At 54.3% G+C, this 25,668-nt stretch overlaps 1 protein-coding gene across 1 annotated transcript; it reads left to right on the top strand.

The window, feature by feature from the left end:
* Positions 1-1,259: 1,259 nt before the first annotated feature.
* Positions 1,260-25,155, top strand: TECTA (tectorin alpha). The gene is made up of 23 exons (XM_058819196.1): positions 1,260-1,323; positions 2,593-2,726; positions 4,191-4,478; positions 8,577-8,714; positions 9,309-9,474; positions 11,191-11,603; positions 12,238-12,808; positions 13,672-14,264; positions 14,650-15,223; positions 15,859-16,469; positions 16,999-17,560; positions 18,374-18,573; positions 19,375-19,758; positions 20,557-20,843; positions 20,941-21,221; positions 21,345-21,455; positions 21,982-22,184; positions 22,487-22,650; positions 22,769-23,017; positions 23,469-23,631; positions 24,316-24,403; positions 24,521-24,637; positions 25,055-25,155. Exons 1-23 carry the CDS (start codon positions 1,260-1,262, stop codon positions 25,153-25,155), a joined length of 6,462 nt encoding a protein of 2,153 aa, XP_058675179.1.
* Positions 25,156-25,668: the final 513 nt, after the last annotated feature.

Below are 25,668 nucleotides of genomic sequence, written 5' to 3'. Positions count from 1 at the left end.
ACATAGGATTTCTCCCTGCTCTACCAAGACTGGTCTAAAATTTCAGACCTGATTGCTCCTCTAGCCTACAAACAGGTTGGTAATTTATTTTTGCCATACCTAAAAATTTGCATTTTTGGGTGGGATGTGTTCAGAGGCGCGTTCTTTGCTGTCTGTCCTGCTCCGCTCTTGTTCTCACTCTCTCACAGTCCCCACTGGTCCCTCTCTGCTAATGAGACTCAGATTTACAATCTATCCAAAATTCTGCCACTCTCCTTTCACCTTTCCAAGACAGGGAATGTGCTAAAACTTCTCCTTGGTGGAATGAACTTTTCCCCATGCAGAATGTGCTCGCGAAGATCTTTCCTTCCACTGTGTTCCAGACTCTGAGTGATGGGAGTGATGTGGGGTAAATTATGGGATATTCCCCCCATAATCCTGTACTTTGTGGCATTAGAAGGAGTTGGATCTGTAAATCCACATTTTCCATAAAAACGGATCCATGGGGAGAACACAGAGGGATTTTAGGGAGATTTTTAAGGCTGGGAGGCTGCTGTTGACACCCTGCCTGTTCATAATGCACACAGTTTGTGTGGGGAGCTCCCAAATCCCTTCCCAGCTCTCCTGGAGAATCCCAAACCTTTCCTGGGAGCTCTCCCTGAGCCCTGCCCGTGCGGAACGAGCACAGTCAACAGGCAAAGAAACCAAAGCAGGTGTTTTAGCAATATTTTCTATTGGATTAATAACCAGTAACAAATTGCATTAGGCACAGAAGGAATTAGGGCTGGCACAGGATTTCGCTTTCATTTTGCATCTCCAGTCTCTCATTGATTGCTGCACAAGGAGCTGCCCAGCTGTGTAAATGTTTGTGCTCCTTCCACGCTCATCCAGCCCCCTGAGTGATGGCTCTGGTGGCAGCCAGGGCAGAGGATTAGCTGGAGCTGAAGCCCCTGGACCATGAGAGCTCATCACAGCTCTGCTGCTCCCCTGGGATCATCCCTGCTCCGAGCAGATCAGGAATTGCTCAGGAGAATAAGGAGCACATGGAGAGCTGTGGCTGTTCACAGCTCCCAAACGTGAAATGGGCTCCTCCAGGTGTTTCTGGGTTTCCTTTGGCGTGGTTTGCTGCTATCACCAGGTGTTTCTGGGCTGCCTGGCAGGTCAGGGACCTCACCTGAAGCTCCACATGTCAGCAGCAGCCAGGCAGCTCCGGGAACCCCCTCAAGGATGAGTTTTCCTACCAATGTGATGCATGGCTGCATTTGTCTCCTTCCTGTAGGATGAGCAAGAGATCATTTCTGGGAGCCTGGGTGGCCCTTTTGGTGATAACAGCGCAGCAGAGAGGTGAGTATCTCCCTGCAGGAAAATATTAAAATATTCCCCAAATGGGCTGTGCCCAGAGACCCCAGAGGGCTTGGGAAATGACCCCATTGGGCTTGGGAAACACCCCAGAAGGTTTGGAAACCATCCCAGAGGGTTTGGGGAACAACCCCAGAGAGTTTGAGGAACACCCCCAGCTCCTTGGCTGGAGCAAAAACAAGAATCAGAGTGACCTGAGTGTTCCCCGTGGGGAGGGAGGGACTGAGAATACTGAGGGCTGCTTGTGCTTGCAATTTTTTATGGTTGTGTGTGCACCTGGAGCATTCCAGAGGAAGCAGGGGGTTGGGAAATGTCTGTGTTAGGGCTGCTGAGCAGGTCTGGTAGTGTGGCACTTGTAGAGGCAAAGAGGAATTGAGGAATGTCTGCAGCCCTGGAGGAGCAGGACATGAAATGACAGCAGAAATCTGGCTAGGACAAGAAGGGAAATGTGCCCTGGGACAAGAAGGCAAATGTGCCCTGGGGCCTGAAGAGGCTGCTTGTGCCCCAAGCCAATGGATTTTAGGCTGGTAGAAAAGCAGCAGGCTGAAATGTGTCAAAAACCATCTTCTGAAGCACTTTTGGGAGAGACAGTTATGTTCTCTGGCAGCGCCTTTTAGCAGGAAAGTGAATTTTGCTGGGAAATGTGGGGGCAGCCGTGACCCCTCAGGCTGTGAGCAGGGCAGGAGGGAGGTGGGCACTGCCAGGAACAAGGTGGGCACTGCCAGGAACGTGGCTCTGGGGGCTGGAACTGGGGCTGCTTGCCCCTCTGAGCACCTCACATGTGGAACAGCCTGTCCTGCCCATCATGGAGCAGATGCACCTGCTGCATTCCACAGCAGCAGGTAATCAATGTTTACATTTTGTTCCTGAGGCCTCCCAGCTTCTCAGGAGGAAAAATCCTAAGGAAAGGATTTTCATAAAAGATGTCTGTGACAGGGCGTGGACCCACTGTCCTCCCATGCAGCCAACACTTAGGGGGTTTGACTTGGTCACAGTTCCAGGGGAGACAAAACTTACTCAGGGTGCAGCCTGTGGTCACTCTGCTGTGCCCTGAGTAACCTGGGTGATGCTTTTCCTCCTGAGCCTGGCCTAAAGCCAGTCCCACAGCCAGCAGCTCTGCCCTGGCTCGATGATGTTGGGGTTTGGTGCTGATTTCTCCTTTGGCTGCTGATTTTTGGGTTTGGTGCTATTTTTCTGTGGCCTCTCTGAAATCAGGACTGTCCTGACCCTGCTCTCTTCTCCCTCTCCTTCCAGCTCACACCATGGCAAGCCTGTACCCATACTGGCAGAACGACACCAAAACCCCCAAAGTGGACGATGGCAGCTCCCCTGAAATCAAGATCTCTGTGCCATTCATCTTTTTTGGAGCCCCATACAGAAGCATTTATGTAAGTGGAGAAAGCAGATCCTTCCCTTCATCCTTTCCCTTGCCATTATTGGCTGCATTTTAAACATGCTCTGCCTGTCACCAGGAATTGGAAGATTTATTAGCAGCTACCTGACAAGTTCTTAGATTTCATGAACTGATAGGTTTTATGATTAAGAAAGTCAAAGGTATATTTAATGGGATAATGTTCATAGGAAAGGAATCTAAAAGGCAATAAATTTTCTTTGTGGGTGATTAAATGGCACAGCAAAGCGAAGGGCCTGACACAAGGGACATTATTCCTGCTCCATGACAAGAAACAAGAACATGCAGGACCTGCAGGGGGGAGAAGGGGCAGCAGCTTTGTGGGGCCCCAGACAAGGCCAGGCTGCTGCTCCCAGGTGATGGTGCAGCAAAGCCTGGCTATGGGGACACCAGGCCTGGGTTGGTGTCACCTGAGCTCACCCAAACCTTAGACAGGGCCTAAATCAGCCTGGCTGTGCCACATCCCAAGTTTTGTAGTGTCTGTGGGATCAGAAGAGAGGCAAAGACTCATCCCTTTCTCCAGATGGTGTTTGTGCACAGCAGCACTGGGAGAGCAGAATCCCATTCCAAACCCTTCTCTGGTGGGGATTCCAGCACCCAGGGCAGCACTGCCATTTGTTGTCCATCCTTTGCAAAAATGTTGTTTTGGGGAGCATCTTCAGCAGACCCTGGGGAGGCTGAGGGGGCACCTCCCTGCACTTGGGGAGCCCCAGGATCTGTCACAGGTGACAAAGCCAAAGGCAGATTTTCCATGCAGTCACCTGCACCACCATCCACATCCCTCGGTGCTGCAGGGTTGAGTAATCCCAAAAACTGAGCAATCCCTCAGCAGATTTGGGTCCCATCCTGCTCTGATGGGTGCCTCTCCTGTAGAACCCTATTTTGAAGAATTTTCAGGGTTTTGGGGCTTCCTGCACCAACTCTTGCCCACCATGAGTAGGATGAAGCTGAATCATGCTCGGGCTGCTCACCCTCTGTCCGTGTATGAACCCAAACCCTCTCTCCTCACCCTTCCCACCAAACCAGCCTCTCTGTACTGATTTATTCTGCCAAACCACCTCTTGGGGAGCCCCAGGATCTGTCACAGATGACAAAGGCAGATTTTTCCATGCAGCCAACAGTGTCATCCGTGTCACCATCATCCACGTCCCTCAGCGCTTCAGAGCTGAGTAATCCCAAAAATTGAGCAATCCCTCAGCAGATTTGGGTGCCATCTCCTGTAGAACTTTGTTTTGAAGAATTTTCAGGGTTTTGGGGCTTCCTGCACCAACTCTTGCCCACCATGGGTAGGATGAAGCTGAATCATGCTCGGGCTGCTCACCCTCTGTCCGTGTATGGGGAGAAAAGGTTTGGGTTCACACTTCCCACCAAACCAACCTCTCTGTGCTGCCTTATTCTGCCAAACCACCCTTGCTCAGACACCCTGGGGGTCTCCACGCAGGTCAACAACAACGGAGTGATCTCCTTCAACGCCCTGGTCAGCCAGTTCACGCCCGAGGCCTTCCCGCTGACGGACGGCCGCGCCTTCGTGGCGCCCTTCTGGGCCGACGTGCACAACGGCATCCGCGGGGAGATCTTCTACAGGGAGAGCACGGAGCCAGAGCTGCTCCTCAGGGCCTCCAGGGACATCCGCAGGCACTTCAGGGACATGGCCTCCTTCTCTGCCCGCTGGCTCTTCATCGTCACCTGGGAGGAGGTTACCTTCTACGGGGGGAGCAGCACGACGCCGGTGAGGGGCTGCTCGTGGGTGTATATCATGTCTTGTCCTGTAAAGAAGGGAATTTTTTTGTTTTGTGTCTTGTTCCCTCCAAAATGGGGAATTCTGGGGGTTCATTCACCTCCAAAGAGGGGAATTTTGGGGGTTGATGGAGGTGTTCTTCTTCATCTGTGTGTAAATTTGAGGAGGTGACCTTCTGCGGGGGAACTAGCACAACGCCGGTGAGGGGCTTCTCGTGGGTGGACTTTATGTCTTGTCCTGTAAAGAGGGGAGATTTTTTATTTTATGTCTTGTCCCCTCCAAAGAGGGGAATTTTGGGGGTTAAATCTTGGAGGTGTTCTTCATCATCTGTGTAAAAAATTGAAGAGGTAATGTTCTACAGGGGAAGCAGCATGATGCCGGTGAGGGGCTTCTCATGGGTGTATTTTTTGTCTTGTCTTCCAAAGAGGAAAATTTTTTATTTTATGTCTTGTCCCCTCCAAAGAGGTGAAATTTGGGGGTTCGTTCACCTCTAAAGAGAGGGATTTTGTGGGTTGATGGAGGCATTCTTCATCATCTGTGTGTAAAATTGAGGAGGTGATGTTCTACGGGGGAAGCAGCATGACACTGGTAAGGGACTTCTCGTGAGTGTTTTTTAAGTCTTGCTCTCTAAAGAGGAAAATTCTTTATTTTATGCCTTGTTCCCTTCAAAGAGGTGAATTTTGGGAATTTTGGGGGTTAAATTTTGGAGATGTTCTTCATCATCTGTGTGTAAAATTGAGATCACCTTCTATGGGGGAAGCAGCATGACACGGGTAAGGGGCTTCTCGTGGGTGTGTTTTATGTCTTGTCCTGTAAAGAGGGGAGATTTTTATTTAATGTCTTGTTCCCTCCAAAGCGGTGAAATTTGGGGGTTCATTCACCTCCAAAGAGGGGAATTTTGGGGGTTGATGGAGGTGTTCTTCATCTGTGTGTAAAATTGGGGTGACCTTCTATGGGGTAGCGCCACGACACCGATGAGAGGCTTCTTGTGGGTGGATTTTATCTCTTGTCCTGTAAAGAGGAAAATTTTTTATTTTGTGTCTTGTTCCCTCCAAAGAGGTGAAATTTGGGGGTTCATTCACCTCCAAAGAGGGGAATTTTGGCCGTTGATGGAGGCATTCTTCATCATCTGTGTGTAAAATTGAGTGAGACGCTTTGTGTTCCTGCTCCCCAGTTCCCTTCTGGGCAGAAGGGATTTTTCATTCTCTCCCCTGAGCTTCACTCCCTGCTTTGGGATCCCCAGGGAAAACATCTCCTCCTCAGTGTTTGCAGGATCCAAGCAAGGCTCTGACACCAATTAGGACTTTTTGGCTTGATCACAACGCATTTCTTGCATACAAATTCAGCTGTTTCTGATGGCAGCTCCCTGCCTGCATGGGAGATTGATCACGCTGATCAGAGTCACACTAATGGCTTGGCCACATCACATGGCCACAAATGTGCGAGCTGCAGCTCACAGGAGGGGGATGGCAGTGGGATGTTTGTCAGGGCAGCTTTTAAATATCTGGTGAATTTGTGAGCTGTGACTGCAGCTGATGTCGGGAGGCTCGTGCTGGACTGCTGGTAGGGGTGGAGATAGAATCAGAGTGGTTTGGGTGGGAGAAGATCACCTCATTCCACCCCCTGCCATGGCCAGGGACACTTTCCTCTAGACCAGGCTGCCCCAAACCTCATCCTTGAACAGCAAATGAGGAATCCCAGCTCTTGTCTGGCTTGTTCAGGCTTAGCCTGTGTGCTGTGAGTGCCAAAACCCAGCTTCTACTGTCTCAAGGAGTTGGCTCTGATAAACACTTCAGCTCTTTTCCATTTGTTAGAGAAGCTTGAGATTTCATGCATATTTTTTTTTTTGCCAGTCCTGGCAGCACTTGCAGAAAAACCCCACATATATATATTTTTATATCTATATATATATATTTTCAGACAGCAAGCAATATAGAGATTCGTGTATTGCCTGAAGAATTACATTTGCAACACAATGCAATTTATTTTGCTTTAGAGCAGCCTCCCTGCTCAGCAGCAGCCAGGGCTCGGGGTTGGCACGGGGAGTAGCACCATGCAACTTAAGCAGGAATTTCATCGCAATGCAGAAAAACTGCAGGAAATTTGGGATTGTGGCCTCAGGGACGCTGCAGTTGCTGCCTGGAGATGACACCTGAGAAAACAGGTTCATTCTCTGAGGGTTGGGCAGAGAGAGTGCTCCATGGCCTCCAAAGAGGGGAATTTTGGGGGTTGATGGAAGTGTTGTTCATGGGGAGAGCCAGGTGTGAGATTCTCCTCCTGGCACCCTCCCAGAGGCTCCTGAGCATGGAAAAGCTGCTGTGGCGTTCTCTAACTGGCACTGCCTTTGTGTGTGACAGGTTTGTGATCTCCCAGCACTGCAAAAAGCTTGGCAGAGGTGAGCGAGAGGAAACCAGGAGTGGGAGAGAGAATCTCAGGGAAAGGATGAGGAGTGGAAGTGGCTCTGCTGCACTCCCTGCCCTGGTGTGAACTGTGCCATTTGCAGCTGCTCAGAGGCAGCTCTGCCCACACCTCTCCCTCTCTCTCTGTCTCTACTGACAGCTCCCAGAGCTGCTTCGCCTCCGAGTTCCCGAGTTCTCCTGGCAGGGGCCTCGTTTCCCTGGCAGTGACATCCCCTGTGGCGTGCAGGCAGCCCTGGGCTCTCCTCTGGGGCATCCTCAGGGCAGTGGGTTTGTTCCTGAGACAATCCTCAGGGCAGTGGGTTTGCTCCAGAGCTCCTGAGATAACCCTCAGGGCAGTGGGTTTGCTCCAGAGCTCCTGAGACAACCCTCAGGGCAGTGGGTTTGCTCCAGAGCTCCTGAGACAACCCTCAGGGCAGTGGGTTTGCTCCAGAGCTCCTGAGACAACCCTCAGGGCAGTGGGTTTGCTCCAGAGCTCCTGAGATAACCCTCAGGGCAGTGGGTTTGCTCCAGAGCTCCTGAGACAACCCTCAGGGCAGTGGGTTTGCTCCATGGGGATGGGACGTGGTGCCAAGTGACCCCCACCCCTCCCCTTCCTCCAGCAGCCACCAACTGCTCTCAGTGCTCAGGGCTCCTGAGATGATGTTCTGATGCTTCCCAGTGGGAGATGTTTGGGTCTGTGGGCTTTCCCAAACACCTGGGAATTGTTTCTGGGGCTGCAGTTTCCTCCCCAGTGTGCAATGCCCACATAGCCAGGCTCAAAGCATTAATTAAAAGAGAGGCAGCCCACATTTGCTAAAATCCTGCTTGTTCAGAGGCCTGAGGAGCTGCTCTCAGGGCATGGATGGGAAGGACAGGGAAATGCAGGGAGCTGAGAGAAGGGGCTGACTGAGCTCCCTGATGCTGGACCTGCAGGGATGGAGGGGATGTCTCAAGGGAAGGAGCTGCTTCTGTCCTCCTGCACAGCCCTAAAAGGGAAGATGGGCTCTTCCCACCTGGATCCCGGCTGGAGTTGGTGGGGCTGGAAATGCAGAGTCATTTCAAGTGAAGGGAGGAACACGAGCAGAGGATTTAGCAGGTGGGGAGGGGATTTGGCAGGCAGCAAAGTGCAGGATATACATGGCTGGCTTGGATGTGATCCACCCTCAGCAGCGTTGTAGGATGTGAATGTGGAAGGGAAGCAGGGAGAGATAATGCAGGAATGGAGCTGAGACAGGGCAATGGGAGATAACAGATCACAGCACCAAATCCTGTCAGCTTGTTCTCATGCTGCCATCTATTGGTGTTTCCCCGGATCAGAGGTGATCCTCACATGCTCCCAGGTGGAGGAAGGAGCAGAATGGGAGCTGCTGGAGCTGTGGCAGCAATTTGGGGAATTTTGGGTCTAATTCCACTTCTGCTCTTCCCTGTGAGGCCACCAAATCCTGTCAGCTTGTTCTCATGCTGCCATCTATTGGTGTTCCCCTGGATCAGAGATGGTCCTCACACGCTCCCAGGTGGAGGAAGGAGCAGAATGGGAGCTGCTGGAGCTGTGGCAGCAATTTTGGGAATTTTGGGTCTAATTCCACTCCTGCTCCTCACGGTGAGGCTCACCCTGAGCCAGACCTCACTGTGGGCAGGAGGGCAGGAGGAGAGCAGTGCCCCCAGTGAAGGTGGCCGTGGTTTCCCACAGGTGAACACGTTCCAGGCTGTCCTGATCACAGATGGGGTGTCCTCCTTTGCCCTGTTCAACTACCACGAGATCAGCTGGACCACGGGCACCGCCAGCGGAGGGGATCCCCTCACTGGGCTCGGCGGGGTGATGGCTCAGGTGAGGCTCCTGCTCCCGTGTCCCCATCCCTGATGAGCTCCTGATGGCTGCCTGTGGCCTTTCCAAAGCATCCCTGCTTCCTCAGGCTCCTGGGTCCCTCAGCATCCCCAGCAATGGCCTTGCACTCAGCTGCTGGGATGAGCACTCCAAAATGTGGTGGTGGCAGCAGTGCCACAGCCAGTCCCTCTGCCTGAGGAAGGGGACATTGCTGCATAAAGAATGCAGGAATCCTGCACCCCCACATTGTTTCCTCATTCATCTCTCCCTGCATTGCTCCCCCACTTTATTTTGGCCCCTCAGTTCGCACGCCCTTAGATCTGTATGTACATACATATGTATCTATATAAACATAAATCTGTGAATATACTTCCCTTCTGCTTGTAGTGCTTGTTTAGCTTTTCATTCACATCCAGACAACCTGAAAACAGAAATTTAGACAACCTGAAAACAGAAATTTAGACAACCTGAAAACAGAAATCTCCAGAAAGAGCTGTTAACACTAAAGAAGATGCACTCAGGGGGAACAGAGAAGCGAGGAAATGCAGCACTGCTTTCCCAAGGTGGGTGATGGAATTCGCTCTCTCTCTGCTTTAGGCTGGCTTCAATGGTGGAAATCTCACCAACTTTTTCAGCATGCCAGGCTCCAGAACCCCAGACATTGTCAATATTGAGGAAACAACCAACGTGAATGTCCCTGGGCGCTGGGCTTTCAAAATAGATGGCAGAGAAATAGACCCGGCCAACGGCTGCAGCCTGAGAGGTAAGGGAGAAATGGCATTGCTTGTCCCCACATTTTGGGGTGCAGTGCAGCAAAAGGTGATGCTGTTGGGGTGCTGCATGATCTGTGCTTTTGCCAGGGCATCCCCATGAGCTGCAGCAGGGACAGAAACAGAAGAGAGGGTTCAGTCCTGGCACATCTCCGAGTTCCTGTGATAATTGGTGGCAACAGGAAAGACCTGGGGACAGCAATTTCCTCCTGCCCATAAATTAGGGAAGCTGATCTTGTGCCATTTCCCTTGTTTGTGCATGAGGCGCAGCAGGTTTTGCAGGCAGGACAAATGTCATGTGTCTGCAGCAGTTACAGAGTGTGTGCCTGTCACTGACAGTGCGGGGCCATAAAGGGATTAATCGATGCACAGGAGCTCTGCTGCTGAAAGATTATTGCATTTCCATTTGACAAATAAAACTGTCAGGAGCATCCACTGTACTCCAGGAGTCTTTCCAGCAAGAGAGGATTGTCATTTGCTGGCAGACACTGGAGACATGTGGCCTCTTTGTGTCCTAGTTTAGGACTGCTTGAGGTTCACGAGATCCCAAGGCTCTTGCAGCTCCAGCAGAGTTTTGGGAAAAGCATTTCCCAGCTGCTGACCCCTGGAAGAAAGGCTGGACTTTGCAGAGAAGCTGGAAACCAGTCTCAGCTCTGCAGGTGGCAAGAGGAGTGCGAGTAGATCCCACCACTGGATTTAAATTTCACCGTGAATGGCTGATTGCCCTCCACAAGAGGAGATGCAGCACGAGCTGTTGGATCCCAATGACACCCCCTTCCCAAATTCCCCACGCCAGCATGGCTGGAGCGTGGGCCTTGCCAAGAGGAGACATTTGTTGCAGGGAAGCAGAAAACAGCTTGGTTTTCTTTTTTTTTTTTTTTTTTTTTTTTTGGTAGGAGGCAGGGAAGGGAACAAAAAGTTTAGGAGAGGTAAACTCAGGCAGAGCACGGCAGAAGCCACGCGCTGGAGGAGTGTGAAAAATGTCCAGATGGAGGGGAGAGAAACCCTCACGGGGACTTGCCATCCTTGTTCTCCAGCCTTCCTCCTGCCTCTCCTGTCTCTCACCAGCCAAACCCGCTCCCTCTCTGGGGCTGTGAGATCACTCAGCGCCATGCTGGGGCTCGTGTGTGGGGTGAAGCTGCTTATCAACAGCTCTTTGGTGTACTAACTACTACAATCTCTTCCTGAATGGGAGTAAATTGCTCCTGGGGCTGCTGATGACAGAGTGACTGTTTGACCGGCACAAGGGAACTGTGGAAGTGAGAGCAAAGCTGGAGGATGGTGCAAGTGGAGCAAAAGTGCTGGAAACTGCCTCCAAATGGGGCTTTTCCTTTGGGAAAACAGCACAAATGCCTCGTGTGCCCTGCAACACTGAAGAAGAACCAGAGTGGTGGGTGTCCAAAATGTGTGGAATAACCTTCAAATTCTCCAGCACTGACCCCGGATTTGTGACAGCACTCGCAGCATTCCAGGGACTCGTGGCGTGGGCAGGACACAAAGAGGATGCACCACACGTTAGAAATGAAACTTGGGATTTGCTGAGCGGCTCTTGCTGGGAGTTTGCACAAAGAAAGCAGCTGAGAAGCCCAGCAGCAGGACACGGTGGTGGTGCCTCCACCACAGGACCAGCAGGCCCCGAGGGTGGCTCAGAGCCTGTTTCTGTTTCAAGAGGTGATGTAGCGTGGATTTTCCCCTTTCTGTCTTTCTAGGACAGTTTCTCCGCCAAGGGGAGATCTTTTGGGACAACTCCAACTGCACCACCAAGTGCCGCTGCCTGGACTTCAACAATGAGATCCTGTGCCAGGACATGGCCTGTGGCCCCTTCGAGGCGTGTGAGACGAAGAGCAAATTCTTCCAGTGCGTGCCGGTGGAGAGCAGCACCTGCGTGGTGTTCGGAGATCCACATTACCACACCTTCGACGGCTTCCTCTTTCACTTCCAGGGTTCCTGCTCCTACCTCCTCGCCAGGCAGTGCTGGCCAGGCTCCCAGCTGCCCTACTTCAACGTGGAGGCCAAGAATGAGAACCGAGGCGGCTCCTCCGTCTCCTGGCTGAGGGATATTTATGTGGAGGTCTACTCGCACAAGATTGTTCTCCCCAGGGGCAGCTTTGGGAAGGCAAAGGTAAGGGCTCTGCTGGAAGGGGAGAACTTGCCAGGGCAGCAGCCTGGAGAGTGTGGGATGGCACCTCTGGGCCTCGTGTGTCCCGCGGAATGGGCATGGGTGACACAAAGGGCCTGTAGCTTACCAATGGCTGTCCCTCTGTGCATGTCCCTATTCCAACACCGTCACAGACGTCTTTTATGAAAAATCCTTTCCTTAGGATTTTTCCTCTTGAGAAGCTGGGAGGCCTTAAAAACAAAATGGAAACAATGGTTATCTGCTGCTGTGGAATGCAACAAGTAGATCTTTGATTGACCCATGTTGGTTGTTTCTAATTAATGGCCAATCAAAGTGAGTTGGCTCGGACAGAGAGTCCGAGCCACAAACCTTTGTTATCATTCTTTCCTATTCTATTCTTAGCCAGCCTTCTGATGAAATCCTTTCGTCTATTCTTTTAGTTCAATTTTAATGTAATATATATCATAAAATAATAAATCAAGCCTTCTGAAGCATAGAGTCAAATCCTCATCTCTTCCCTCATCCTAAGACCCCTGTAAACACGGTCACACAAGACCCCACAGACAGCTGTCCTGTCCCTGTCCCAGCACAAGGGCTCTGCTGTCCCTGGCTCAGCCATCGGGTGTTGTCCCCGCAGGTGGACGGCCTGATGGTGTCCCTGCCCATCTCCTTGGACCTGGGCGCAATCAAGGTCTACCAAAGCGGGCTGTCCACTGCCCTGGAGACTGACTTTGGCCTGCTGGTGACCTACGATGGGCAGCACTACGCCTCCGTGTCCGTGCCGGGCTCGTACATCAACGCCACGTGCGGGCTGTGCGGCAACTACAACAAAGACCCCGAGGACGACGTGCTGCGCTCGGATGGGAGGGTGGCCACGTCCGTGCCAGAGCTGGGGGAGAGCTGGCAGGTGCCACACCCCGAGCGCAGGTGCTCCACGGGCTGCCTGGAGAACTGCAGCCTCTGCGACCCCGCCACCGAGGCGCTCTACTTCACCCCCGAGTACTGCGGCTTCATCAACAAGAGCGGGGGCCCCCTCTGGGAGTGTGGCTCTGTCCTGGACCCCACCGCCTTCATCCACAGCTGTGTCTACGACCTCTGCAGCGCCAAGGACAACGGCACCGGGCTGTGCCAGGCCATCCAGGCGTATGCCACCGTGTGCCAGGCCCTGGGCATCTCGGTGGGAGAGTGGAGGAGCCAGACAGGATGCGGTGAGTGTTTGCCAGGGGTTTGCCTGTGTGCCCAGAAATGTGTGACAGGAGGGGGGGGAAATCCAAAGGAAGGGATTGCCTGGAGCGGAGGGAGTTGGGAGAGAACCGATTGGTCCCTCCTCTCCACGGCATCACACCCTTGCTCTGGCAAAAGTGTGGCACAAGTCAGGCGTGAGGTGGGAGCTCCACGTTGCTCTGGAGGTCATCAGCTGCCATGAGAAGGGTTGGAGGCTGGACTGGAAGGGGCACTGGTTGGTCAGTCACCTTAAATAGCTGTGGGTGACTCAGTGGCTCAGGGGCTATTTTGGAGAAGCTCAGGCTGGCCAGGGAGACCTGGGTGGGAAATTGTGACTGTGTTCACAGGGGTCTGAGGATGAGGGAAGAGATGAGGATCTGACTCCATGTTTCAGAAGGCTTGATTTATTATTTTATGATATATATTACATTAAAACTATACTAAAAGAACAGAAGAAAGGATTTCCTCAGAAGGCTAGCTGAGAATAGAATAAGAAGGAATTACAACAAAGGCTTGTGGCTCGGGCTCTCTGTCCGAGGCAGCTGACTGTGATTTGTCATTAATAAGAAACAACCACCATGGGCCAATCAAAGATCCACCTGCTGCATTCCACAGCAGTAGATAATCAATGTTTACTTTTTGTTCCTGAGGCCTCTCAGCTTCTCAGAAGTAAAAATCCTAAGGAAAGAATTTTTCATAAAAGATGTCTGTGACAGGAAATGGGGGTTGCAATCCTACCCCTGAGGGGTCCGTGGGTCACTCTGTGTTGTCTCAGTGAGAGGGTGGCAGCTGGCCCTGAACCATGCTGTAACACATCCCTCTGTTTGTCGCCCCTCTGCGCCCACAGCGGCGGCCGTGCAGTGCCCGGAGCTCAGCCAGTACTCGGTGTGTGCCAGCAGCTGCCCTGCCACCTGCTCAGACCTCACAGCCCCTCTGGCCTGCGCCTCGCCCTGCACCGAGAGCTGCGAGTGCCCCGAGGGCCACGTGCTCAGCGCCGACCGCTGCGTGCCCGTCCAGGGCTGCGGCTGCGACGTCAACGGCCGCTACTACCCCGTGGGGGAGTTCTTCTGGGCATCCCCAGACTGCACTGTGCACTGCCGCTGCCAGCCTGGAGGGGAGGCCAGCTGCTTCAACACCACCTGCCCCGAGGGAGAGATCTGCACCATCGAGAATGGCTACCGGGGCTGCTACCCAAAGAGGGAGACTGTGTGTTTGGTGGGGCAGGACCAGGTGCTGCAGACCTTTGATGGCATCACCTTCCCCTACCCGCTGGAGCAGTCCTACACGCTGCTCAAGACCTGCCCAGAGAGGCCAGACTTCATCGAGGTGGACATCAACCAGAAGAAAGCTGGCTCTGCTCCCAACGGGCCGCGTGTCGTGCGGGTCCAGGCTGCTGGCCAAGACGTGAAGATTGGAGGCACCAGGCTGTCAGACATAAAGGTAAAGGTGCTGCCCAGGGACAAGGTGGGAGGTGGTGGCTTGTGGTGTGATCCAGTGGAGATTATGGGTCTGTGGCTGTGGACACCACACTTGAGCCATCGTGTGGAGGGCCTTTGGGTACGTGTGAAGTTGTTGCCACAGCACTGCTCCTTCTGTTTGCTGAGGAGCCTTTCCTGCCTCCTCCTTCTCCTGCAACTTGCTTTTCCCCTGGAAGAAACATTGCTTTTTGTGGGGCAAAACCCAAAGATACAGCTCTATGCCCTCACTCAGAGGAGGCTCTGGGCCTTGGAGGGCGGGTCTGGCTCAGGAAGTGTTTAATGTGCACAGCGTGGTTGGACAAAGCCACATCACCCTCCCTGAAGCCTCTCCACCCTGTTCCTTGTAGGTGAATGGTTACGACGTGGAGCTGCCCTATTTCCACCCCTCTGGGCGCCTGGAAATCTACCGGACTGACAACAGCACTGTGATGGAGTCTGAGGGGCTCCTGGCCATCAGCTACTACGACTCCGGGCTCCTGGAGATCCGCCTGTCCACCTCCTACTTCAACTGCACCGCGGGCCTCTGCGGCCTCTTCAACGACAATGCCACCGACGAGTTCTGGCTGCCCAAGGGCAAGTTCACGGACAACCTGGAGCTCTTCCTGGAGAGCTGGATCACCTTCGACGAGTTCTGCAACGGCGAGTGCGGGGACCTGCTCATGGCTTGCAACAACGACTCGGAGCTGCTCAAGTCCTACCGGAGCCGCTCCAGCTGCGGCATCATCAACGACCCCACCAACAGCTCCTTCCTGGAGTGTCACAGCGTGGTCAACGTCTCGGCCTACTACAGGACGTGCCTCTTCCGCCTGTGCCAGAGCGGGGGCAACGTGTCGGAGCTGTGTGACTCGGTGGCACGCTACGCCAGCGCCTGCAAGAACGCCGACGTGGACATCGGCCAGTGGAGGAGCTACAGCTTCTGCCGTGAGTCCACCAAAGCTCTTCATCACCCACAGTGGGGAGAAGGGAGTTAGGAACCCACCAAGCTCAGGCAGAGTTGTTTTGGTGGGGATCTGTGGGCAGAGCAGCTTTTTTTGTGGGATGCTGGAATCACAGGCAGTGGTTTCTGGTGCCAGCAGAGAGAGATTTCCCAGGGAAGCGGTTTCAGGGTGGCATTTCAGGAGGCAGCAGAAGTTTTATGGGGCACTGTAGGAGCGTTCTGGAGCCGCAGATGGTGTCTGGTGGTGCTGTACGCCACCACCAGAGGATAATTTGAATAACAGTGGATTTTAGCTGTCGCTGTAAACTTGCCTCATAACTCATAAGCAAATGTGACAAATCCCAAGTGTGGCAGTAGATGGTGAGAAGGCTGTGCCTGTCTCTGCCTCAGAGGTGTTTGTTTGGGAAATAACAGGAGGAGATGATGTTTGGCGCGTGGCAGGACCGGGTTGAGATGTGAGGGGAGAAAGGGTTGCAAAGGGAATGGGATGAGCCAGTGGCCACAAGGTGCTGGAACAGTTTTCCCTTTTCCCCAAATCCATCACCATGCGCTTTTTGCCTGTTCCTCACCCCGTGCTGTCAGAGCTGGGGCTCAGGCTCTGTGTTTGCCAACCCTGCAGCTCTCGCCTGCCCGGAGAACAGCCACTTTGAGGAGTGCATGAGCTGCGTGGAGACCTGCGAGAGCCTGGCCTCGGGCCCCGTGTGCAGGGACACCTGCTCGGAGGGCTGCCAGTGCGACGAGGGCTTCGCCCTGCGCGGCACCCGCTGCATCCCGCGCCGCGAGTGCGGCTGCAACTTCGAGGGCCGGCAGCTGGCCACCAACCAGACCTTCTGGATGGACATCTCCTGCCACTTTCTGTGCTACTGCAACGGCTCGGACAACAGCGTCTACTGCGAGAACGTGTCCTGCAAGGACGACGAGTACTGCCTGGAGGAGAACGGCCTCTACTACTGCCACGTGCGCACCGACGCCTCCTGCATCATCTCGGGCTACGGGCACTACCTGACCTTTGATGGCTACTCCTTCGACTTCCAGAGCAGCTGTGAGCTGGTGCTGGTCACCAGCATCTCCCGGCCCAGGGTGGAGCGCTCGGACACGTTCCCAGCGTTCACTGTCACAGCCAAGAACGAGGATCGGGACACCTCTCTGGCCCTGTGGGTGAAGCAGGTGGAAGTGGAGGTCTTCAATTACAGGATTGTCATCCACCGTGCCTACAAATACACTGTGCTGGTGAGTGCAGGGCCATGAGGGATGTGATTGTTTCTGCAGGAGTTAAACCCTAGACGTGAGGCTTTAGGGCTTACAAGGTTTTCTGGGTGTCAGGTTATGCCTTGGGCTCGTCCTAGCTTGCTGCCAGGCACAACTTTTGGAGAGGATTTTTATTTTGGCTGTGGAGGCGAGGTCAGCAGGGAATTTTGGGGGTTGATGGAGGTGGTCTTCATGATCTGTGTGTAAAATTGAGGAGGTGATGTTCTACAGGGGAAGTGGCATGACACTGGTAAGGGACTTCTCATGGGTATATTTTATGTCTTGTCCTGTAAAGAGGAAATTTTTTTTATTTTATGTCTTGTCACCTCCAAAGAGGTGAAATCTGGGGGATCATTCACCACCAAAGAGGGGAATTTTGGGGGTTGACAGAAGTGTTCTTTATCATCTGTGAGTAAAATTGGGGGGATGCCGAGCCGCCCTCATTTGTGTCCTTCTGTGGAAGCTCCCACCATGACTCCCTCTCACAGTGTGCCTTGTTCCCTCCCTGCAGATCAACGACGAGCGTCTCTACCTGCCCCTGAAGCTGGGCCAGGGCAAAGTGAACATCTTCGCCTTCGGTTTCCACATCGTGGTGGAGACCGACTTCGGGCTGAAGGTGGTGTATGACTGGAAGACCTTCCTGTCTGTCACCATCCCACGGGGCTTCCAGAACCTCACCTATGGCCTCTGTGGCCGCTACAACGGCAACCCCGAGGACGACCTGGTGGCTGCAGGGGGGACACCGGCCAGCAGCATCAGTGACTTTGTGCAGAGCTGGGCCAAGCGGGACGCGTTCTGCCGCGTGGGCTGCGGCGACCGCTGCCCGGCCTGCGGCAAGGTGGAAGGGTTCTGGAAGCCCCAGCAGCTCTGCAGCCTCATCCCCAGCCAGAGTGGTGTCTTTGCCAAGTGCCACAGCAAGATCAACCCCGGCTTCTTCTACAAGAACTGCCTCTTTGATACCTGCGTGGATGGGGGGGCCATGCAGACAGCCTGCAGCTGGCTGCAGAACTACGCCAGCACGTGCCAGACTCAGGGCATTGCCATCACTGGCTGGAGGAACTTCACCTCGTGCTGTAAGTGCCACCCTGCCTCCAGGTCCTTCTTTTCCTGAGGTGCCAGGGAAGGGGAGGCCAATGGCGTGGCAGCCAATCCCTCCCACGCTTCCTGGGTGAACTCTGGGACACCATAATCTCCTGGAGTTGTCACAAACTGCATGTGGTACAGCAGGAGCAGGGATGGAAAAGGGGAAGTCTCAAGGTCAGAAGGTACAGGGATGGAAAATGGAAAGCCCCAAGCTCAGAAGGGACAGGGATGGAAAAGGGTAAGCCTCAGGCTCAGAGAGGACATGGATGGAAAGGGGGAGCCTCAAGCTCAGAAGGTACGGGGATGGAAAAGGGTAAACCTCAGGCTCAGAAGGGACAGGGATGGAAGGGGAGAGCCCCAAGCTCAGAAGGGACAGGAATGGAAAATGGAAAGCCTCAGGCTCAGAAGGCATCAGCCATCCCCCACTGCTAACCAGGAATTATTTCAGTCAGCCTCGGTGCCAGCAGCGCGTGTTGCTCTAATGAAGCTGCAGCCCCTTGTCAATAGGATGACGATGTGCTGTTCAATCAGGCTCCTGAGGATGGGCACCGCACGCATCCCTGGCAGCCAATCTGTCTGGCAAATCAAATGGGAAGTAATTGTTCTTGCTAACGAGACTGAAAATTAAATTTGTGTCGTTTTCCCTTCTAACAAGCAAGCTCATGGCTCAAAGGCCCCTCTCTCACGGGGTGGTGAGGCCACAGACTGGCACCATGCATGACAGGTCTGAATCAGTCCGTGGTGGGGAGCCAGGTTGGTGGTGTCCATGGAGCTAATCCGTGCCTGTTTTGTCCCTTGCTCAGCTGTCAGCTGTCCCCCCAACAGCCACTACGAGAGCTGTGTGTCCCTGTGCCAGCCCCGGTGCGCTGCCATCCGGCTGAAGAGCGACTGCAGCCACTACTGCGTGGAGGGCTGCCAGTGTGACCCTGGCTATGTCCTCAATGGCAAGAGCTGCATCCTGCCCCACAACTGTGGCTGCTACTCTGATGGCAAATACTACGAGGTACGCAGCTCTTGGGGCCTGCTCCTTCCCTCTGGATGATATTGCTGGGCAGAGTTTGAGGCTGGGCTGGTAGCAAGGCTAGAGAGGAGAGGGATGTCCTTCCTTGGTGTGCTGCATAGGGATGTCCTTCCTTGGTGTGCTGCATTTTTTTTTGCATTTTTCTATGCAAAAAAAAATCATGCAGTTTGTTGGGTGAAGGTGACCTGGGTGTCAAGCACAGAAAGGAGCTGGTGGAGGTTGGACGGAGAGAAGGTGGCGACTGGGAAGACTTTTTGATGAGTGCCAAAATCCAGTATTGTATGATCACATTGTGGTAGGTATTCACACATTGTAGATTAAGTGTTTTACGTGAAATTTGCTTTTTTTGGAGCTACTGGATGTCACTGAGGAGTTTGAAGCAGCAGAGTTCTGTGGTGATAGCACTGGTCATGTCATAGTCATTTGTATTTTGTACCAGTGAAACTGTTCTGTGCAAGGTGCCTTTGCTCCATGAGGAGCCACTTATTGGGGTTCTGTCAAATGGGCTTCCTTGCAGAGGGGTTGGTGGCTGGCAGAATGTGAGAAAGAGGCCACAGGGGTATTAAGCACTGTGGCTTTGTGTGCGCACAAGAGGTGAGGGAGGTTTTGGCGGCAGTGCAAGCCTGACTGTGGGTAGCAGAGATGTTGCAAGGCAGACGCAAGCTGCCAGCGTGTCCTCTGCCCTCGTTTCCTGCTCTTGCTTGTCGGGTGACAGAGGGGTGCAAACCTTGCCCAGACACCCTCTGGGCTGACAGCGCAGCCGCTGACGGGTCCCTCTTTCAGCCCAAGCAGTTCTTCTGGAGCGGGGACTGCACGCGGCGCTGCCGCTGCTTCCGACGCAACCTGATCCAGTGCGACCCGCGGCACTGCAAGTCCGACGAGGAGTGCGGGCTGCGCAACGGCGTCCGCGGCTGCTTCAGCACCCGCAGCTCCTTCTGCCTGGCGGCCGGCGGCGGCGTCTTCCGCACCTTCGACGGCGCCTTCCTGCGCTTCCCCGCCAACTGCGCCTTCGTGCTCTCCACCATCTGCCAGAAGCTGCCCGACTTCTCCTTCCAGCTCATCATCAACTTCGACAAGTGGTCCTCGCCCAACCTCACCATCATCTCCCCCGTGTACTTCTACATCAACGAGGAGCAGATCCTCATCAGCGACAGGAACACTGTCAAGGTGGGGTCTCGTCAGGGGCTGGGAGGGGATGGTGGGTGGCAGTTCAGGCTGCACCATGGTCTCCACAAGGACTCCAGACTACTGTCAATGTTTTCACAGCTGGGGGGGTGGGAAGCAGCTGTGGAATCTTTTATGAGTGGCTCATGCCTGTAGGAGTGTTGGAGGGTAGGATGGTCGGGACAGACAGACATGAGAGATCTCTGCAGCCAGGTCGTGGAACTTGGGGTTTATTGCAAAGGGCCTGGGTGCAGGGCCCTGCTGGGAGCTGCCAGGCACACTCAGAGCAGGGCTGAGAGAAGAGAGAGGGGGAGAGAGGATGAGAGAGCGAGGTTACTGTTACAATACCATAAATCTTCTTCTGTGTTGAATATTCTGATTCTCACTAACCAATCTAGTACAATGCATAAATCCTATAGCATTTACATACAACCTATAAGAATCATTACACTATCATACTGTGTTACATTTTAAACCCTGAAAACTCCTCTTTGGGCCCCTTCTGCCAAGCTGGCAGGGTTTGCTCTGACCCTTGGGCCTGTCTGCAAGCAGAGGGTGTTGTTCCATCAAAAGGGGATCACCTTCAGCCAGCCACACCATTGTTTCCCAGTTGTTCAGTAACTGAGGTATCTCAAAGCTTGCTTTCATTTCAATCTCGCTTATGGTTTCTACATTCTCAAAATCTTTTGCCAGGCAATCATATTGATAAGGCTTTCCTGTTTCATCTTCCCCAACACATGCCCACATCTGTAGGCAGAGGATATGGGAGGGATGTCAGCTCTTGTGCTTTTCTCACAATAGGTGAACGGAAGCCTTGTGAGCATCCCCTTCGTCACGGGGCTTTCCACCAAGATCTTCAGCCAGGAGGGCTTCCTGGTCATCGACTCCAGCCCCGACATCCAGATCCGCTACAACGGCTTCAACGTCATCAAGATCATCCTCGGGGAGCGGCTGCAGAACAAGGTGTGCGGCCTCTGCGGCAACTTCAACGGCGACATCACCGACGACTACGCCACGCTGCGGGGCAAGCCGGCCGTCAGCAGCGTGGTGCTGGCGCAGAGCTGGAAAACCAACGGCATGCAGAAAAGGTGAGTGCACAGGCAGCCCTTGCCCGCCAGGTGGGAGCGGGAATGGGAGCAGGGCTGGCCATGAAAGGAGCCCCCACCACGTGTCCGGTGCCCACAGCTGCAACGAGCTGCAGTACTCGCAGTACGCCGCCTCCTGCGACAACGTGCAGATCCAGGAGCTGCAGAGTGACAACTTCTGCCTGAAGCTGACCGACATGAAAGGCTTCTTCCAGCCCTGCTACGGCCTCCTGGATCCCCTGCCTTTTTATGAGTCCTGCTTTCTGGATGGCTGCTACAACCACAAGAAGGTCCAGCTGTGCGGCTCGCTGGCTGCCTACGGGGAGGCCTGCAGGACCTTCGGCATCCTGGGCACCGACTGGATCGAGAAGGAGAATTGCTGTAAGAGGACTGGGGCTTCTCGGCTCGAGGGGAGCCATGTCCCACTGGGGAGAGGGGCTAGAGGCGGCTGCCCCACGGTCTGAGGGTAAAGGTTGTGTTTGTGCTGTGTCTTGTGCTGTTTAGCAGGAGTGGTGGAAGATCCCTGCGTGGGTGCCGACTGCCCCAACCGCACCTGCGAGCTGGACAACGGCGGGGAGCTGTGCGGCTGCATCGAGCCCCCGCCCTATGGGAACAGTGAGTGCCCTGCTCCTGGCCCTATGGGAACAGTAAATCCTCTGCTCCTGGTTCTATGGGAACAGTGAGTGCCCTGCTCCTGGCCCTGTGGGAACAGTGAGTGCTCTGCTCCTGGCCCTATGGGAACAGTGAGTGCCCTGCTCCTGGCCCTGTGGGAGCAGTGAGTGCCCTGCTCCTGGCCCTGTGGGAACAGTGAGTGCTCTGCTCCTGGCTGTGGGGTCAGTGCTGAGCTCCACCTTGGATCATTATGCTACAGGGGCTTTAGGAAGGGACGTGCTGAGGGCTGTGACCTCTGCCAAGATGGGTTTTTCTGACCATGCACAGTTCAGGAGGGGAGCAGAGAGCAGGGAACAGCTTTTCTGGTGTGCACATTGTGGGCATCTCTGGTTTTGGAGCACTTTGAGCAGCAGGGGTGTAGGATGGACAGAGCACAGCACAGGAGATGATCCCAGCCCATTTCTAGTGGAGTAAAGAAGTGCCAAGGGTCATTTGTGGTGATCTGAAGTTGTGTCATCTTCTCCTCTAGCCACACACGATATCATTGATGCGGAGGTGACCTGCAAGGCTGCCCAGATGGAGGTGTCCATTTCGAAGTGCAAGCTGTTCCAGCTGGGCTTTGAGCGTGAGGGTGTGCGGGTCAACGACCGCCACTGCCCCGGCATCGAAGGGGAGGACTTCATCTCCTTCCAGATCAACAACACCAAAGGCAACTGTGGCAACCTGGTGCAGGTGAGCTGGGACGCGGGGCACACAGGGCTGGGAGTGTGGGACAGTCCACTGCAGTCCAGCTCAGCTCCAGGGTTGGGGCAGGGCAGTGCAAGGGATGCTTGGGAGGTGCTTTAATGGGCTGGGGGTCAAGGAGAACATAGGAAGGTTTTGTAGAGTAGGGAGGCAACTCCAAACCCCACTATTTCTGGTCAGAGGTTGAGGGGCAGCAGGTCCCTTGTCACTCAGCTCATTTAGAGGTGCTCATTGGGAGCAGGGAAGCAGGGACAGCTGGCATTAAGCAGCGCCCTGTGCTCCCTCTGCAGTCCAACAGCACTCACATAGTGTACAAGAACACAGTGTGGATAGAGAGTGCCAACAACACGGGCAACATCATCACCCGGGACAGGACCATCAATGTGGAGTTCTCCTGTGCCTATGAGCTGGACATCAAGATCTCCCTGGACTCAGTTGTGCGGCCAATGCTCAGGTAGGAGCAGGGCCTGTTACACAGACGGGTGAGGCAGTGCTGGTTCTGAAGCTATGCAACAATTTGGGGGTTCAAAACCTTTCCATCAGCTGAGCCAGTGTTTCTTTGTCATCGTTAGCGTGATTAACCTGACGGTGCCGACACAGGAAGGGAGCTTCACCACCAAGATGGCTCTGTACAAGAACTCGTCCTACAAGCACCCGTACAGGCAGGGCGAGGTGGTGCTCACCACCCGGGACGTGCTCTACGTGGGGGTCTTTGTGGTGGGGGCCGACTCCAACCATCTGATCCTGATGCTGAACAAGTGCTACGCCACCCCCTCGCGGGACAGCAACGACAAACTGCGCTACTTCATCATCGAGGGAGGGTGAGCTGCCACGAGCCCCAGTGGTTTTCATGGTGTCTGGAAGGGTGGTGGCATCAGCTGGGACAAGGACCTAGAGGCCAATGGGATGGTTGATCAAAATCTGGAGAGAGTGAGAAGCAGTGTTGCTAGAGCAGGAGTTAATTTGCTTGGTGTGGACAAAGCCAGAAGCCCTGTGTGTGACAGAGTACCAGGTGCAGAGAGAAGCTCTTTCCTTGTGTCCATCATGCTGTGGACAACACCCAAGTGCAGGAGACAGGGGGATATGGATCATGCACAGGCATTTTGGGAAGTTGGGAATGCCAGAGAGAGGTGACAGAGGCAGGGAGTGACACCCTTGACCAGACAAGCCATGGCAAGGTCTAAACACTCCACTGTGGGCCCTGGGGTGAGGGCTTTATGGGGACAGGGAGGGTCACAGGAGGGTGGTGCTGAGCACCAGTGCTTTGCACAGGTGCCAAAACATGAAGGACAACACCATTGGCATCGAGGAGAACGGGGTGTCCCTGACGTGTCGCTTCCACGTCACCGTCTTCAAGTTCATCGGGGACTACGACGAGGTTCACCTGCACTGCGCCGTGTCCCTCTGCGACTCCGAGAAATACTCCTGCAAAATCGTGAGTGGGGCCAGTGCAGAGGGCGGGGATGCTTCATTTGGAGGGCTCTTGCAGCGTGCAGTGAGCCCTGCTGGTGTGGCATTGGAGAGGTGACCAGAGATGTAGCCCCAGGGGTGAGATGGGAGGGTTGTGTGTCCCTCTAGGCATGGGGAGGGGATGCTCTGTCACAGGCAGGTCACCCTGGGACCTTGTGACCGTGTCCACAGGGGTCTGAGGATGAGGGAAGAGATGAGGATCTGACTCCATGTTTCAGAAGGCTTGATTTATTATTTTATGATATATATTATATTGAAACTATACTAAAAGAATAGAAGAAAGGATTTCATCAGAAGGCTGGCTAAGAATAGAATAGGAAAGAATGATAACAAAGGTTTGTGGCTCGGACTCTCTGTCCAAGCCAACTCACTTTGATTGGCCATTAATTAGAAACAACCAACATGGGCCAATCAAAGATCAACTTGTTGCATCCCACAGCAGCAGATAACCATTGTTTACATTTTGTTCCTGAGGCCTTTCAGTTTCTCAGGAGGAAAAATCCTAAGGAAAGGATTTTCCATAAAAGATGTCTGTGACAGGGCCTGTGCTCTCTGGGCCTGGTTGCAGGGCCCCTCTGGGAGCTGGAGGGGCACAGAGGGGGCCTGGGCGATGCTGTGGGTGACAGAGGTGCTGTTTATCCCCACACAGAACTGCCCTCAGCACACGAGGATGGCCAGTGCCTTCGGCGAGGAGTCCAAGGAGCAGATCCTCTCAGTGGGACCTATCAGGAGGAAGAGTAAGTGTGGGACCCCATGGAAAGCTGGGGGGTCTGTCTGCCATCCCAGCCTCGAGGAGCCAAGGATCAGGGATTGGGAGCATGGCTCAGGTGTCCCCCTTTGCTGTTTGTGCCCAGGATCAGACTGGTGCGAGGACAACGGAGGCTGTGAGCAGATCTGCACGAGCCAGGCGGACGGGCCCTTGTGCAGCTGTGTGACAGGGACACTGCAAGGGGACGGCAAGAGCTGCAGGGGCAAGTACCGGGGTCAGGGTGGGCACAGCGGGGCACTGCCACCCCAAAATGGGGCTGTGGGGTGAGCAGTGTGGGAAAGGGGCTGGGATGTGTGGGGTGTCACACACAGAAGGGGTGTGGAGGGCAGGGAGCCAGATGTGCCCTGTCCCTGTCACCTGAGGGCTGTGCGGGCACTGCTGGCACTGTGCATCCCATGGGATCTTCATCCTCTGGCTAAGGGAAAAAAAAAACTCAAAAAATGCTCATTTTCCTTAAAGTTAAACAAAATAACCTCGTCTCACGTGGATCTCGTTGCGTTGGCAGCCTCCAGCTCTTCAGGGGAGCACTTGGGTGGGCACCAGCCTGGCATGATTTGGGGGGCATGGGGCAGGCAGGCACTCAGAGCCTCATCTCACGTGGATCTCGTTGCGTTGGCAGCCTCCAGCTCTTCAGGGGAGCACCGTGCCCGAGTGACCCTGCTGCTGGCGGCCCAGCTGTGGCTGTGGCTGCGCTCGGCCCCGCGGCCCCTGACCTCGTAGGCGCGGCCCCGCCGCCCAGCCAAAAACTGTTCTCGCGCCAGCCTGAGTCTTTGTAGGGTAGGAGACAGCCCCCCTGCCATGGCCACGCCGCTGCCCGCCCGGCCAGGCTGCCAAGAGGCCGAGGGATGTCACCTGAGAGAGGTGGGACACGGAGCCGGCGGTGACGTGCAGCCAGCACAGCGACGGCTGGAGGAAGAGGAGGATGTTGATGTTTGCCAGCAGCGATGTGGGACTGGGGTTTGGGGTTTGGGGTTTTTTTTTACAGCTTTCCATCGTTGATGTGGACTCAAGGAGGGGTTTTGCAGCTTTTCCCCAGGCTCTCCCTTGTGGGGTGGTGAGGTGGCCCACACCAGCGTTAGTGTGGGACAGGGTGGAGCACGTGCTGTCCCCTCACATCTCCACTATCCTTGGGAGCTGCCACCACGGTCTAATGAGCTCACAGACTCAAGCAGAGGTAGGTGTTGGGCACAGAGCAGTGCGTTGCCATCTCTGGGTGTTGTGGCATCTTGGGAC

This window comes from Ammospiza caudacuta, chromosome 23 (assembly GCF_027887145.1).
Source record: "Ammospiza caudacuta isolate bAmmCau1 chromosome 23, bAmmCau1.pri, whole genome shotgun sequence".
NCBI lineage: Eukaryota > Metazoa > Chordata > Aves > Passeriformes > Passerellidae > Ammospiza > Ammospiza caudacuta.
The sequence above is the reverse complement of the archived record's forward strand: the minus strand, read 5'-3'. Positions and strand labels throughout refer to the sequence as shown.